At 39.7% G+C, this 13,004-nt stretch overlaps 1 protein-coding gene across 2 annotated transcripts in view; it reads right to left on the bottom strand.

The window, feature by feature from the left end:
- Window positions 1-2,719: 2,719 nt before the first annotated feature.
- Window positions 2,720-13,004, bottom strand: part of GRID2 (glutamate ionotropic receptor delta type subunit 2) — a 756,499-nt gene continuing 746,214 nt past the window's right edge. For both annotated transcript variants that reach the window (XM_074866754.1, XM_074866755.1), the window contains 2 exons: window positions 9,523-9,763; window positions 2,720-5,405 (listed from right to left, as the gene is read on the bottom strand). In XM_074866754.1, coding sequence (XP_074722855.1) covers window positions 4,983-5,405; window positions 9,523-9,763 — 664 coding nt within the window. In that variant the 3' untranslated portion in view covers window positions 2,720-4,982. The remainder of the gene's footprint in view (window positions 5,406-9,522; window positions 9,764-13,004) is intronic.

Genomic DNA, 13,004 nt, shown 5'->3' with positions numbered 1-13,004 from the left:
CTCAGCTAAAAGTCCTTCTCGGAGCATTTGGGGAGGAAAGATTTATTTTTCCCCTTACAGCAGTGAAGTGGTTCTGAGGTGCTGAATTCTTGTTTCTGCCTCAAATTTCCTGTGTGACCTGGAGCACAGTTGAGTTTTCTGGCTGTGATATTTTCCTTCCTTCTGATGAATGTTATAAATTCTGTAGTACATGCAAAGTGTCACACCACTGTGATAAATGGGATGGGAGGGGGCAAATTTTGTAAGTCTTGACAGATAGTAAACTTATTTTTCTAGCTATACCTCTTGAAAGGTAATTTTTTTCATGACATTCATGGCTCCTGTAATTTTAGGGCATTGGTACAGTTTTTTGGTTAGGAACTTGTTAGGCACATCATTTTGCATGCACTGACCCTCCTTTGGAGGCTTCTATTTCTGACCTCATGAACGATGGCTTGGGTGAGACATGACAAGCTGATAGCTTGTGATAATGCATTCACAGTTGCCCACTGGTCTTGATGTGACATGTGGATGCATGTGTTCATGTCCCAGTGTTTATCAAAAACTTTGTCTATGAGTCATATTAGAAGCAGATACTTGATTCTGACATTTATTTCAAAACAGCTCTGCAGAGTGAAGAGGTAACGTGGATATTGGGACTGAGAGACAAATGGATAAAGCAGGGCTGTATTGGTATGATGCCTTTGTTATTTTGGAGATTCTATTTTTGCTTTAGCTAGACCCACAAGCACGCACACAGGAAGCTGGTTTATTTTTCTGTCATTGCCTTTGTGCAGATTTGAGAAATTAAACTTATCTGGGGTATTAACCTCCAGTATGCCCTATTGACCCAACTACAGTGAGTATTCACAGAAGGGCAGCTTTACGTTCTCATCACTTCATAGCATCCTACATGAGTGGGAAAGAAAGAGAAAAAGGTGGTGCTAAATATCTGATCTATTCAGGGAAATGATACTAGCACTTTGTTTTGTGAAGACAGGAGGGAAACCCGGGAGACTTTGACTCTGGTCATGCTGTGGCTGAGTCAGTGACAGCTATAATCATTCACCTGATTGGTGCAGCAGGACTGGTTTTTATCTCCAGGTATTTCACCATTGGTGAACAGAAACATCTTATTAAGTGATTCTTTGAAATAGGGCAAGTATGTTTATCCAGTTTTCTTCCACTGCTCGCTTTTTGTTTGTAGCTGGTATGTCAAAATGGTTGTATGAGTGGAATGACCATGCAAACAACTCATCTTTACATACAGCTGGCTTGTATTTCCAGTGGAGCTACTGCAGCAGTCACACTTGACAGTCTTCCACACTATTACTTCACTGGATTTTTGTTTGAAGAAAGGGAGGAAAAGTGTCGCATAGAGTTTGCCTTAATGTAGCCTGTTATAGAGAGTACGTATGTAGTATCAGTAAAACTACCTAGCTCTAGAGGGGTGTGCCTGTGAATGTAAGTGACAGGGACAATGCCTATGTTAAAGTCACAGAATCAACTAGAATCAACTAGGTTGGAAAGGACCTTGAAGATCATCTAGTCCAACCAAAGTGTATGACTTGCAATGCCAACAGGACATCACTTCCCAAGAGGTCATCATTACTTTATGGAATAGCCTAAAACTAGGACCCTGACCATGCAAGCATCTTTGTGGCTGAGGGAACCCCTACTAGATACACTGTAATGTGCATTGTAGTAATAGCTTGTAGGGTCAGTGCCTCAGTTTGCCATAGCTCTGCCTCAGAGAAAATAAATAGAGCTTGTCTCTTGGATGATTTTTATGAGATAATAAAAGTAGCCTGACTATAAAAGCTTCTAGCATCCTGTTGCTAGGCATTTAGTGCCCACTGACATACGAGCCTATTGGCATTAGTGTGTAGGCACCTTGAAATTTTAATCACTAAATTTTAGTCACTTTCAATAATCTAACTTCCTTTAGATTTTTATGTTATTGGGATTCAGATTTTTTTTGAACGTAGCAATGAATTGAGGGCTCCTTCCAATGTATTTTTGAAGCTATAAAATGAAATCCCCTGAATGCCTGCTAAACTTAATAGAAAATTGTAAGAGGTCAAAAATATTAAGTGAATGAAATATACTGAATGTAAAAAGCCAGCAGACAAACTTTGGATGCTGCAAGTTAAATCATCATGGATGATGTTATTGCAGTATATTCTGCACAACTTACTAATGACTAGGCCATTAAGTTTAACATGTTAATGAAACTTAAGGGTTCAGAAGGCCATAATGAAATACAGGCTAAATTCTCTCATACTAAAACTTTTGCCAAATCTAAAGGCAGTGTATGTCCAGTATCAGAGCAAACTAACTTCTGTGCAAATAAAGATGGCAGAATGTGATTCTATAAAAATAATGACCAAGTTCCAAGAAAATTCCTAGATTACACTAAAAAGGATAGAGATGGGATGCAGTATTTCCACAAATCACCTCCCGTACATGTCACTGACAATGATCTCTAAAATCATTCTCCAAAATGCTGTCCGTATATGTTTTCTGAAATCTAAGCCTGACATTGATAAACATGGTAAATCTTGGTGATTGCCATGGATGCTCTACACTGAACTGATTCACGGCAGCCTGGCGAGCTCATCCCAGCTCCGTGGGCTAAATACCCTTTAGTGATGGTACGGCAAAAGCATTCAAGAGTGGACACCTTGCCACAGACCAAAAATCCCACAGAACTCAGTAACCGAACAGGAGGAAACGCAAGTTTAGAAAACAATTTTATTAGACAAATTATTTAGACAAATTATACACAGAAAGCTCTGCCACTTGTAACTGAGGCCTCCAAAAAGTGTTTTGTGTATTTGTATAATAGGCAACACATCAAAATAGGCCTATTTTAAATATCGTACATGGTTAACAGGTATTTTTAATAGCTAAAATCACTGCAACATCTGGTATGTCCCTACGTAGCTTGTTGGAAAGAAATTTTCTTTTTTTTTTTTTTTTAATTTTACTCAGAAGTGTGGATGAGTTCATGAATGTTACAAGGGGGAAGCAAGTTGTGCATGCTTTTAGACACTTGCTACCCTGGAAACAAAATGGCCTTTTGCACGATAAGAATTTGTTCTGCCTTACACAGTAGACAAATATTTGAAGATTTAGTACAAAAAACAGTGACAGTACAAGATGCTCCCCCAGAACGGAATTAGCATTAAAATAGAATAGATCTGAAGAATATACCTTTTAATTTATCCTAAAGCAAATCACATAGGCTGATTCCTATTAATCCTAGCCAAAGAATGAGTTAGGTTAAAATAAGTGTATGGTTGCATTAAAAAACAAACCAAACCAAAAAACTCACAGGATAAACTGCTTGCTTTCTACTTAACCGCATTTTTAGTTTTAAGGATTACAAATAGAAAGCTCTTCCTACATTTCTAACAGGTAACAGTGTTACTTTAAAAAGCTGGTGCCAAAGTGGGCACTGATTTTGCTCTCACTGCTGTTCTTTCTCTTGTTCTATACAGTTGGCACTAATGTAAAAAATGCATAGCTCCTCTAAATCTAACTTAACATATAAAGGGTTAAAATGAGCGCCTGTTCATATTTTTTTTTCCTTAGAACAATACATGATTATAATTAAGGCCACATCTGTATTTCTCAAGGGCTTCTTTTTTCTCCACTAACACCATTATTGTATTGATCGACTGTACTGATTTGGACAATAATTTATTAACCTTTGATCTATGTTTAAACTTCTCTAGAGCTATATTAGTTGTTCATGAACATGGTATACCTAAGAGAGAGTTCCATTTGTCTAATTAATTAAAAGTAAAATTATCAAGGTTAGCCTTATAGAATGCTCAATAGCCAACGCAAAACCTAACCAAAGGAGTTACATCTAGGTACAAACGTTAAATTGCCCCGGATGTTCTAATAAAAAAGTATAAAATATGCTCTGTTGGCAAATGATGCAAGTCAGAATAACATTAAAGCAACCTGTCTTTTCTAAATGAAAAGACCCCCTGCACTGTACATCTTTCCTGTATACAACACATTTTTACTAAAGCTTTATTAAATGAATTGCAATAGCAACAGCTGCCATTTTATAGCTATATATACATGTATATATATATACATACCTGTGTGTATATATGTATATATATATATGTATGAGATACTAATTTATTTAACACAACAGAGGCTTCTGCCATATGATACAGTTTACTGTACATAAGAAAAACTTTTTAACACTGTACAATCACATAAAGGTCATATGCACTGGTGCAGTGCGAAAGTAGATTTAACTGTAGTCTTTACTGGCATAGTAATGGCTTTTTGTAATCCTACAAAACTGCATTCTCGTGTTGTGGGGCCTGAATGGTCTTTTAACTTCATTTGTTTTGCTTTTTTTTTTTTTCTTTTTTTTTCCTTTTTGCCTTTTTTTTTAATTTTTCCATTTTTTAAACTGCAGGGTTTGCCTTTGGTCCACAGTTAACAGGACACACAGCAGTGGAGCGCTGATCGGATGCAGCAGAATATATGAAAAAGACTTAAGTTATTGCAATTATAGTAAAAAAAGGCGGTGAGGGAGGAGGAGCGAATGCCCTTCTGTAAAGTAATCCTCAGGGTTTTTCTATGCATGAATCACTGCATGTTTCCTATATTTAAAGTATATGAAAAGTCTGAAGTAACCAACACCTAACGTGGTGATAAACCAAAGAATAAGTGATTCAAGTAGTACAGAGAATAAGGGGAGACAGAGGAGACCAGACTGAGAAAGCAGAGAAGAGAAGGAGGAAGAGTTGTTACTAATAATCCTGATTCTTAAATAAAATTTAAAAAAGGGAAAAAAAAAAAAAACCCAAACCAGAAAATAACCCCCAAATGAATTTAAAAATCCCCTCAAAAACAAAAAAATAAGGAAAAGGAAAAAAGGTTACATCCATGTTAGTCCCACAATCTTACAGCTGCTCCTTGCAAAGGGAGTCCTAAAAAAGAAACAGTGAAGAAACTTGGTCTGATGCTCAGATGGAGGTGCCTCGGTCTGGGTCACTACCGATATTCAGCCCCAGAGTAGGAGTTGGTTGGTAAGGGATAGATGACATTGTTTTGATGGGGCTTCTGAAAAAGCCACCGTTGGGTGCCCTGTGCCTGAAAGGGCCAGTTCGGTGCTCGGGCACGCTGCCGAAGGAGAAACCCGAAGCAGCTTTAGCAGACAGCGTGCGGCTCAGAGTCTGGATCTGTTCTGGTATGAAGGTGGTTGTGGTGATGTGAGTGTTTCTGAAGTCACTGATTTGCTCCAGTGCCTGACGTGTGGGTAAAGTGTCAATGTCCAGCGGGGTCAAGTCAATCGATGAGGTGGAGAACTGTTTATGGGGACTGTCGTCATCTGTGCAGAGGCTGTTCACGCGCCTGTGGAGGTGCTCCAGGTCGATCTCCTTGTCATCCTGGGGAATGAGAAAAACAAGAAGCACCGCTCACCATCGCCATTTGTGCTGGGTCGAAGCTCCACGGTGCGATCAGAACTGCTCGGGAAGCACAATGCACAATTAACTACAGCTGGCTGTTGGCTGACGGCATCTCTGAACTTCACCAGCAAACACCCCCACCGCCTGAAGCTGGGTGGGCTAAGCCAAACCGAGGCAGACCCTTACACCTCAGCTACCTTCAAACCCTGAATCCGAACAACAAAACTCCAAGCACTACTTGTAGGTTTCCGCCAGGAAAAGCCAGGCTCGGAGCTAGGTGGGTTGGACTAGCAACAGTTGAGTAACAGTAAACTTCATGCCACAAAAGCAAAGCATAATCTCAAATGCCTGTGATGATGATGCCAGTTCTTCAGCTCTGCAATGAGGACTAAATTTGAATGTCAACATGGGAGGCTCTGAGGGATCAGGTTGCCATCTTTGTCATCCTCTCAGGGCTTAAAGAAGGACTAAATACATCTCAGGTTGCCTTTTACCTTTATAATATAAATTGTAGTGTAGAAAAGCTGAACTTCCAGACAAAAAACCAAGCACTGGTGATTCATTGACATCACACAGAAAGGAGTACACCAGGCAATTTTAAATTACAGTGCCAACAGAGGGATTAATTCTCCCCTTACCTACAAAGAAGCAATTCCATCGATTCTGATGGAATTACGCTCTTGTGGGTGAGAAGGGAAGGTGGACTGGGGTATTAATTATAATATATCATCCCTCCTCTTACCTCTGTCCCTTTTCCTTCTTAAATCTCTCCTCCCAGAGAACTCAATTAAACAGGTTTGTTTGTTATAATTGAGAATTTAAATGCACAGAAGTTAAAAAAGAGGAGAAAGTCCTGGGTGAGACAATAAATCACCTGTATTGTGTATATATATTTCTACTGAACTGCAAAGTTTAATTCAAAGTGGCATTAAGTATACATGTACACAGGTATTCCCTCAGTCTAGGTAGCACAGCTCATTCAGAACAAAAATCAATTTCAACTAACCTTAAAATTTACCTTAATCTCTGTGAAATCTACTGGCTCTTCCAGGCCACTAGAAATATCTCACACTCTAGGACCTCACAGAGGATAATTAGGCAGCCGACAGATGTGCACTGATGACTTCCAGCCTTGATTACTGCAATTCAATGACTGGCTTGATCCAGAGTTCCCTGAATCAATGGCAAAACTCCTAGTATACCGAATGGGCTTGAGATCCCTCCTTTGTCTAGGAATAAAGTCAAGCACTCTGAAAAAGTCCACACCTAGAACAAACTGCAGGAGTTCATCTACTTAGCAAAACAGATCACCGAATATTTGCACTGGTACCACGCCAAACACAGAGACCGACTGGAAGAAGATTGAGAGGCCAGCTCCCCTCCGGGATTTCACCCTCCGAGGGCAGGGACAGGGAGACAAACCGTGGGAAAAGGGGCAGGGAACAGGGCATCAGGGATCTCCCAGGAGCTGGGTGATTGCTGATCACAGAGGCTTTGGTGTGAACTCATCACAGGAGGGAAAAAATGCAGTGCTCATTTCTTGGACTTAGCTTTCTGTCTATAGTTTATTTACATGTGGACATAGACATGGATGCACATAACAACCACACAGGTGACACCAAAACCAAACGCATTCACCAAACGCTCTCTCCTAAAAACTTTGGAGCTGCATATGGATGCAGGAGAACTGGGGCCACATTGAAAGCTAAAGAAATATACAGAGGCTCCATTAGCATGTGAAAGTCATGACGATATCTCTGAGGGACAGTCCTAAATATTTTTCCTGGTTTTGGCGGTTTTTTGGTTGGCTTTTGTTTTTGTTTTGGTTTTTCTTTTGTTTTGTTGTTTGTTTGGGGTTTTTTTCTTTTTAGATTTTGAAAAACATACAAATACTTTGTAATTTAAAATGCCAATTGGGAAACAATAAGAATTTCATCACTTCTGAGCCTCTATAAGTTACTCAAAATATTCGTCTTCCTTGTCTTACAGAGATGCATTTGGGGCTAGGGTCAGACCAGTGAAAATATATAAGCGGTGATATTCTCCCATGCTTAGCCCACAACCCAATCTCCACCCAATTGATACACCAAAATGAGACCCACTCACAGTAAGATTGTGCATATCTCCATAATATGATCTTTCCTCTTCTCTCTTGTGTGATCAGTAGTGAAATATTCAGCAGTTTTCACATTTAAATTATCATCAGGCTTCAGAGTCAACATCCCATTGAGATTACTGGGGCGGTTCATACTTCTCTCAGAGCTACTGTTTAAGGCTGTCTGCAGACTCAGGCAGACATCATTGAATGGATTACTTCTGGTACGCGACCGAAATGTTATCTTCGCAACCATAAGACAATTTTTTTCAGTATAAATGCTTGCATTCTGGAGCACAAGATGGCAGCCACCAGGAAAAAGGGTTGGCTTGCTGACCACAAACTGGCCCAATCTGACCCCCGACTCTGGACTAGTGGCCTGGAAGAGCCAATGGATTTCATGGAAGCTAAAATGAATTTTAAGAAAGTTAGTTAAGATGTATTTCTTTGCTGAATGACCCCCACATCCAGGATAGTGGGGACATTCAGCACATACGTCCATGTTAAACTCCGTTTTGAGCCAAGCTTTTCAATTTAGTGTTGAGATGCAATTTTAAATGCTGAGCTAATGACCACGTAACAAAGATCAAGGAGGCCAAATTATACCATTTGTGGAAAGTACATACTTGAATTTCTCTGTGTTTGAAAATTGAAAAAGGAAATTTTATAGTTATATAAAATAACCAGGTTGTTTTTTTCTTTTCCTTTGTTATTTATTTTTATGTTTTGCACTGGATAAATATGAAGTATGAAGTTCTGAAAGTTTGGGTAAACAACAATCTAGTAAATTTTAGGGTTTTTTAATAATTTACCGGTTGAAACTATATGGTTTCCATTCCTGAGAAACCCAATTTAAAGACTAGAGATTCTCTTTTTTGTCCAGTCCAGATCTTGAACAAAAAAAGCTTGGGAATTAAAACAGGCAAGAAAAGTTTAAACGTATTCTAACATCAGTGCCAATGCTGTCTAATTAGGTAGTGTAATTAATCCTGCCTGATTACACAGCATTAGATTAGCAGGAATAAACACAATGGAGAAACTGTAGAGAAGGCGAGACCACTGCACACAAATTAACAGCAATACCCCACAAGCTACACAGATGTGTCTAAGCTGCACAGATAGAAAAGCTGTAACTGAGAGTGCTACATTAAAGCTTGTATTTAGGTTCAGCTTTGGGCATCTCTGCCAAGTAGATTTTAATAACTTTTTTTTTTTCCTAATGTTTTTCTAGTATTTTGTAGAGCTAAAGATTTAATTATGAAGGTGAGAAATTTGTTGTAAGACTGCATAAGGCTCAGATGGCTGGTAAAGGGACAGGTAAATTGCCACAGGAAAGAAAGCATTACACACGCAGGTGCAAAAGCAAACTCTGGTGTAAAACAACATAACTCTCCGTGGTGTCTGTCCAAGGTTTTCTGAAACAAGTCTGTAGTAGATTTCAGAAATAAGTCTGGCCCAAATCTGAAAAATTGAACATACTCTTGCTTCCCTGGACTTCAGATGAAACAACGAGAACTGAAATTCATGGAAGTCTCAAGAGGTTAACATTTCTGAAAACAGGAACAAGCTTATTTAAGAAGCTAATTGCTGATTAAAGGGCTAAACTTTGCAAATCTATTTTGAAAGACTCAGTCCTTGATCTTAGGGGATATCTTTTTCAAGAAGAATCCAAGAAACCTTTGAACTTACTGGTAAGAATTAGCTCTCACCAATGGGAATAATGAACTAAATATTGATCTATTAATAATGTACTATTCTACAAGTAACAGTGTTTTACTCAGAATAGCTGCATATTTATACATCATCAATATACTTTTCCATTCAAGCTTTTCTAGAAAGAATAGCTAAAGAGATTTTGAGGAACAACATCTACCTTAAAAAATCAGCAAACTATGGAAATTTCTCTGAATTTGATTCCCCACCCTCTCTAATGCTATAAAGTCAAGGCAGCAATCTTTAGGGTGCATGAAAATTCCCCAGGAGAAATGGAGGGTCTAATACCTCTTTTGATGGAACCCGGGAGCCTTTCCTTTTATTCCACCACGTTTCCAACATTGCAATGAAACAGGATAGGACAATCCCAGCAGCAAGGATGCAGAAAACACCTGCAAAACTTTTTATGTCCAGGGCACCTCCTTTCTGTTTGGTATCCACAGATGAGTAAAGATCACATTGACCGTTCTTTGGCCACCACTTATGCTTCAGTATGTCCATGTCGCCATTCTGCTGCAGCTCCAAAATCCTTGAGGAGAAAGCACAGAGTCAGGGGTTACAGTGGGGCAGTGGAGGTGGCACCTGAGAGTGTGAGGATGTAATCCAACTACCTGCAACCTTCCCATGTGTCTTGGAAAGCCAAGCAGCTGATGAATCCAGATGGACTGATTTAGCCAGAAAAGAAAGCTTGAACACGGGGTCATCTGTAAGACTGAGCATATGGATATCTATGCTCTACTCTAGATACAGGAAAGCACACACAAGTCTCTCTTTCCTTCTTTTATGACCCTTAATGAAAATGCTTTACTTAATAAACCGTATTTTCTTAACTGGCTTTCACTACAGACTATGTCAATTGACTTCTGTAGTGCATTCGATATTTGACAATATATATTTTGCATTTTAATCGTTGGAGAAGAGACATATCAATTAAAAAAAAAAATACAGTTCAGATGTACCACAGGATACATGTTACTTGATTGTAAACTGATCTTTATTAGGTTACCTACTTGCTGCTTTGGAGAGAGAGCTTCAGAACCGTATTAGTTGCAGTCAGTGATGACCTAAACTAAGCTTGCTGGGAGCATGTGACCTGCTGGTAAGTGATTTCCATAGAAAGGTTCTTTGCTGTGGAATTCACTTACCTTGCACCTATGTACACAGAACAATGCCAAAGAGTTACTGGGCAGCTTGCAAGGCCAACGTATTTAGTTAGACTTCCTGTGGGATGAACAGTTTGAGAAACAAGAATTTTGTTTGGAAAAAGATTTTCGTATGTAGTTCATTTATTCCTGAGGAGAGTGGTTTTTTGAAAACATCCAGAAGTGACTAGAGTATCAGCTGGGTGCATCTGGTTACCCAAAATAAAAAATTCAACGATTACACTTAAAAAGAATAAAACAGGGGGAATGTTTTCTTTCATGTAATAAATTTGTTTTGCAATTCAGAGTTGGAAGGCAAACAATTACTTGTGCAATCATTTGACACAGCATGCAAAAAATCCAAGTGCACACAAACCAGCAGAGGCCTGGGATATTGCTACCAGAGACTGTACGGCATCAAAGGGTGAAGAAAAGCTGTCCCACTGTCTCAGGGCAACCATAACAGCTCAGTGTGGTGGTCTACCTTAACCTCAGAAAAATACAGTATTATGAAAGGGAGTATGAATGCACCTCGGAAGCACAGGGCAACTGCTCTATACAGAGACCATTCAATCTCTAATGCCACTTGAACAGGTAGTCATGTCAATGAAGCCACTAAATTTTCTATAGCACATTCAAATTACCATATTCTTATGCTGTGGTCCTAGCAGGGATGGGAGATTTCACGCAGCCATCAGTGGCTTAAATCCCAGCACAGCTCTGGCGTGAGCTTCTGCTTCCTACCTAGGAGTACACCTGATGGCTGAACCCTCGATGTGTTCAGAGGGGAACTGCCTGTCCACTATGTGCTGTACCAAAGGGAACAGTGCCCTTGAGGAACAGACTGTGGGTGATACGCATGGCTTTGGAGATGCCAGAATCACCTTGTTTGCATAGCTTTGTGTTTATAAGAAGTGGGATAAATTCTGTGCAATGCCTGCTGACAGGACATCGCTGAAGGTCCACCCCTGCAGAATGGCGAACAAGGTCAGAGTTGCCTGGGCTATATTTTGAAATGTCCCAAGCCCAATGCCAACTTAGGGAAGCCCTATCCCAAGGCTTCCTGATGGGGCAGGGATAAGTCAAGGACGGAAGGACTCTCCATTCTGTTGCAAAAGACAGGATAGCTGTTAGGAGACATCCAAGTCCAGAGCAGCTTTGGAGGCGCAGGGACTACATGCAGGATTGCTGTCATTGTTGCCTACAGCTGCCTATTGGGAGCGCGTAGAGAAGCTGGAGCCAGACCCAGTGACAGGAAGAGATGCAACTGGGACAAACCAGAACATGAGCAATTCTGACTATATAAAAGGTAAATGGGAGAGGTCAAAGACTGGAACAGAGAATTTGTGGCATCTCCATCCTTGGAGATACTCAAAGGCCCACTGGGGAAGGCCCAGAGCAACCTGACCTAACTGGACCTTCTTCAAGCAGAGGGCTGGGCTGGAGGCCTCTGTAGGTCCCTTCCTACCATAATTACTCCTCCGTGACTGCAAACACAGCCTCTATCATGGCATACAGTGCTTACAGACATAACTCACCATAATTCTGGTTCTCACTGCCCTAGCATCCTGCATTAGGACTTAGGTGATTATTTTGGCCCAAATATTCTAGTCTGTCCAGCAGATAGTCAGCATAAACAGAATCCTTTTGTACAGGTTCTGGTGGAGTAATAGAAGATTAATTTTCAATGCCCAATCCAAACATTTGGCATGTGTGTTTTTATATTTAAAAATTACTGTACTATCTATACAAGGCAGTAACAGAACAACACTGTGGGGCTTATTTCTTCCAGTACCAGCTCTAATCCCTGAGCAGGACTATTTTCTCTCTCTTATTCAGTCAGTAATAGAATGAACCATCCAAATGATTGCTCTGTTCTCATTAATTAAATGATTCTTCACTTGTCAGTGTAATTCCTGATTACACAAGCCATCTTTTCAACAATAGGCATTTGCATAAAGACACTGAACTTCAGCTTGTTCTTTAACAGAGATTTATTCCTAATTGTACTCCTGCTAATTATTGTCAATTTTCTTTATGGTTGCAACATATAAGTTCAATTATTTAAAGGAAAACATAAAAAGAAGCAGAAACCAGGGATAGTAATTTTATCATTACGTGGACGAGCTTGATAAATGGAAAGTTTATCATGAAACCTTGTAAAACTGCAGCTGAAAACAGATCTTGAGAGATAAAATACATACCAAGAGAAATTATAAGAGCATGAATATCTAACTGTATTAAATTAATACAGAGAAAAAGGAGATCCTGCTTCTATTAGACTTAGTAAACACTTTGTTTCTGAATTCACCCATTTGTGGAACCAAATTAATAGTTAACATGTTAAGAAGATTTAACACTACCAACCTGTTCCTAGTTATAGAACTTCCTATTTTTGTAGCACATTTTCAGAAATGAAAATCGTACTTTTATTGAAATTCCATGAAAAACAACATGAGGAAGGGAGGTTTCTTGCAAGCGTGCATAGCACGTAGGCACTGCTATACTTGCGTGCTGCAGGAGCTTCCCACACGATGGCACTCTTTCCATAAAAATACGTGCTTTTGCTGCGGTTCCTGGTGGGTGCCCTTACACACTCTAATCAGATACCTGTTGGGTGGCAGACAC

This window comes from Strix uralensis, chromosome 4 (assembly GCF_047716275.1).
Source record: "Strix uralensis isolate ZFMK-TIS-50842 chromosome 4, bStrUra1, whole genome shotgun sequence".
Taxonomy (NCBI): Eukaryota; Metazoa; Chordata; class Aves; order Strigiformes; family Strigidae; genus Strix; species Strix uralensis.
Note: the sequence above shows the minus strand (reverse complement) of the source record. Positions and strands in the feature narration are given on the sequence as shown.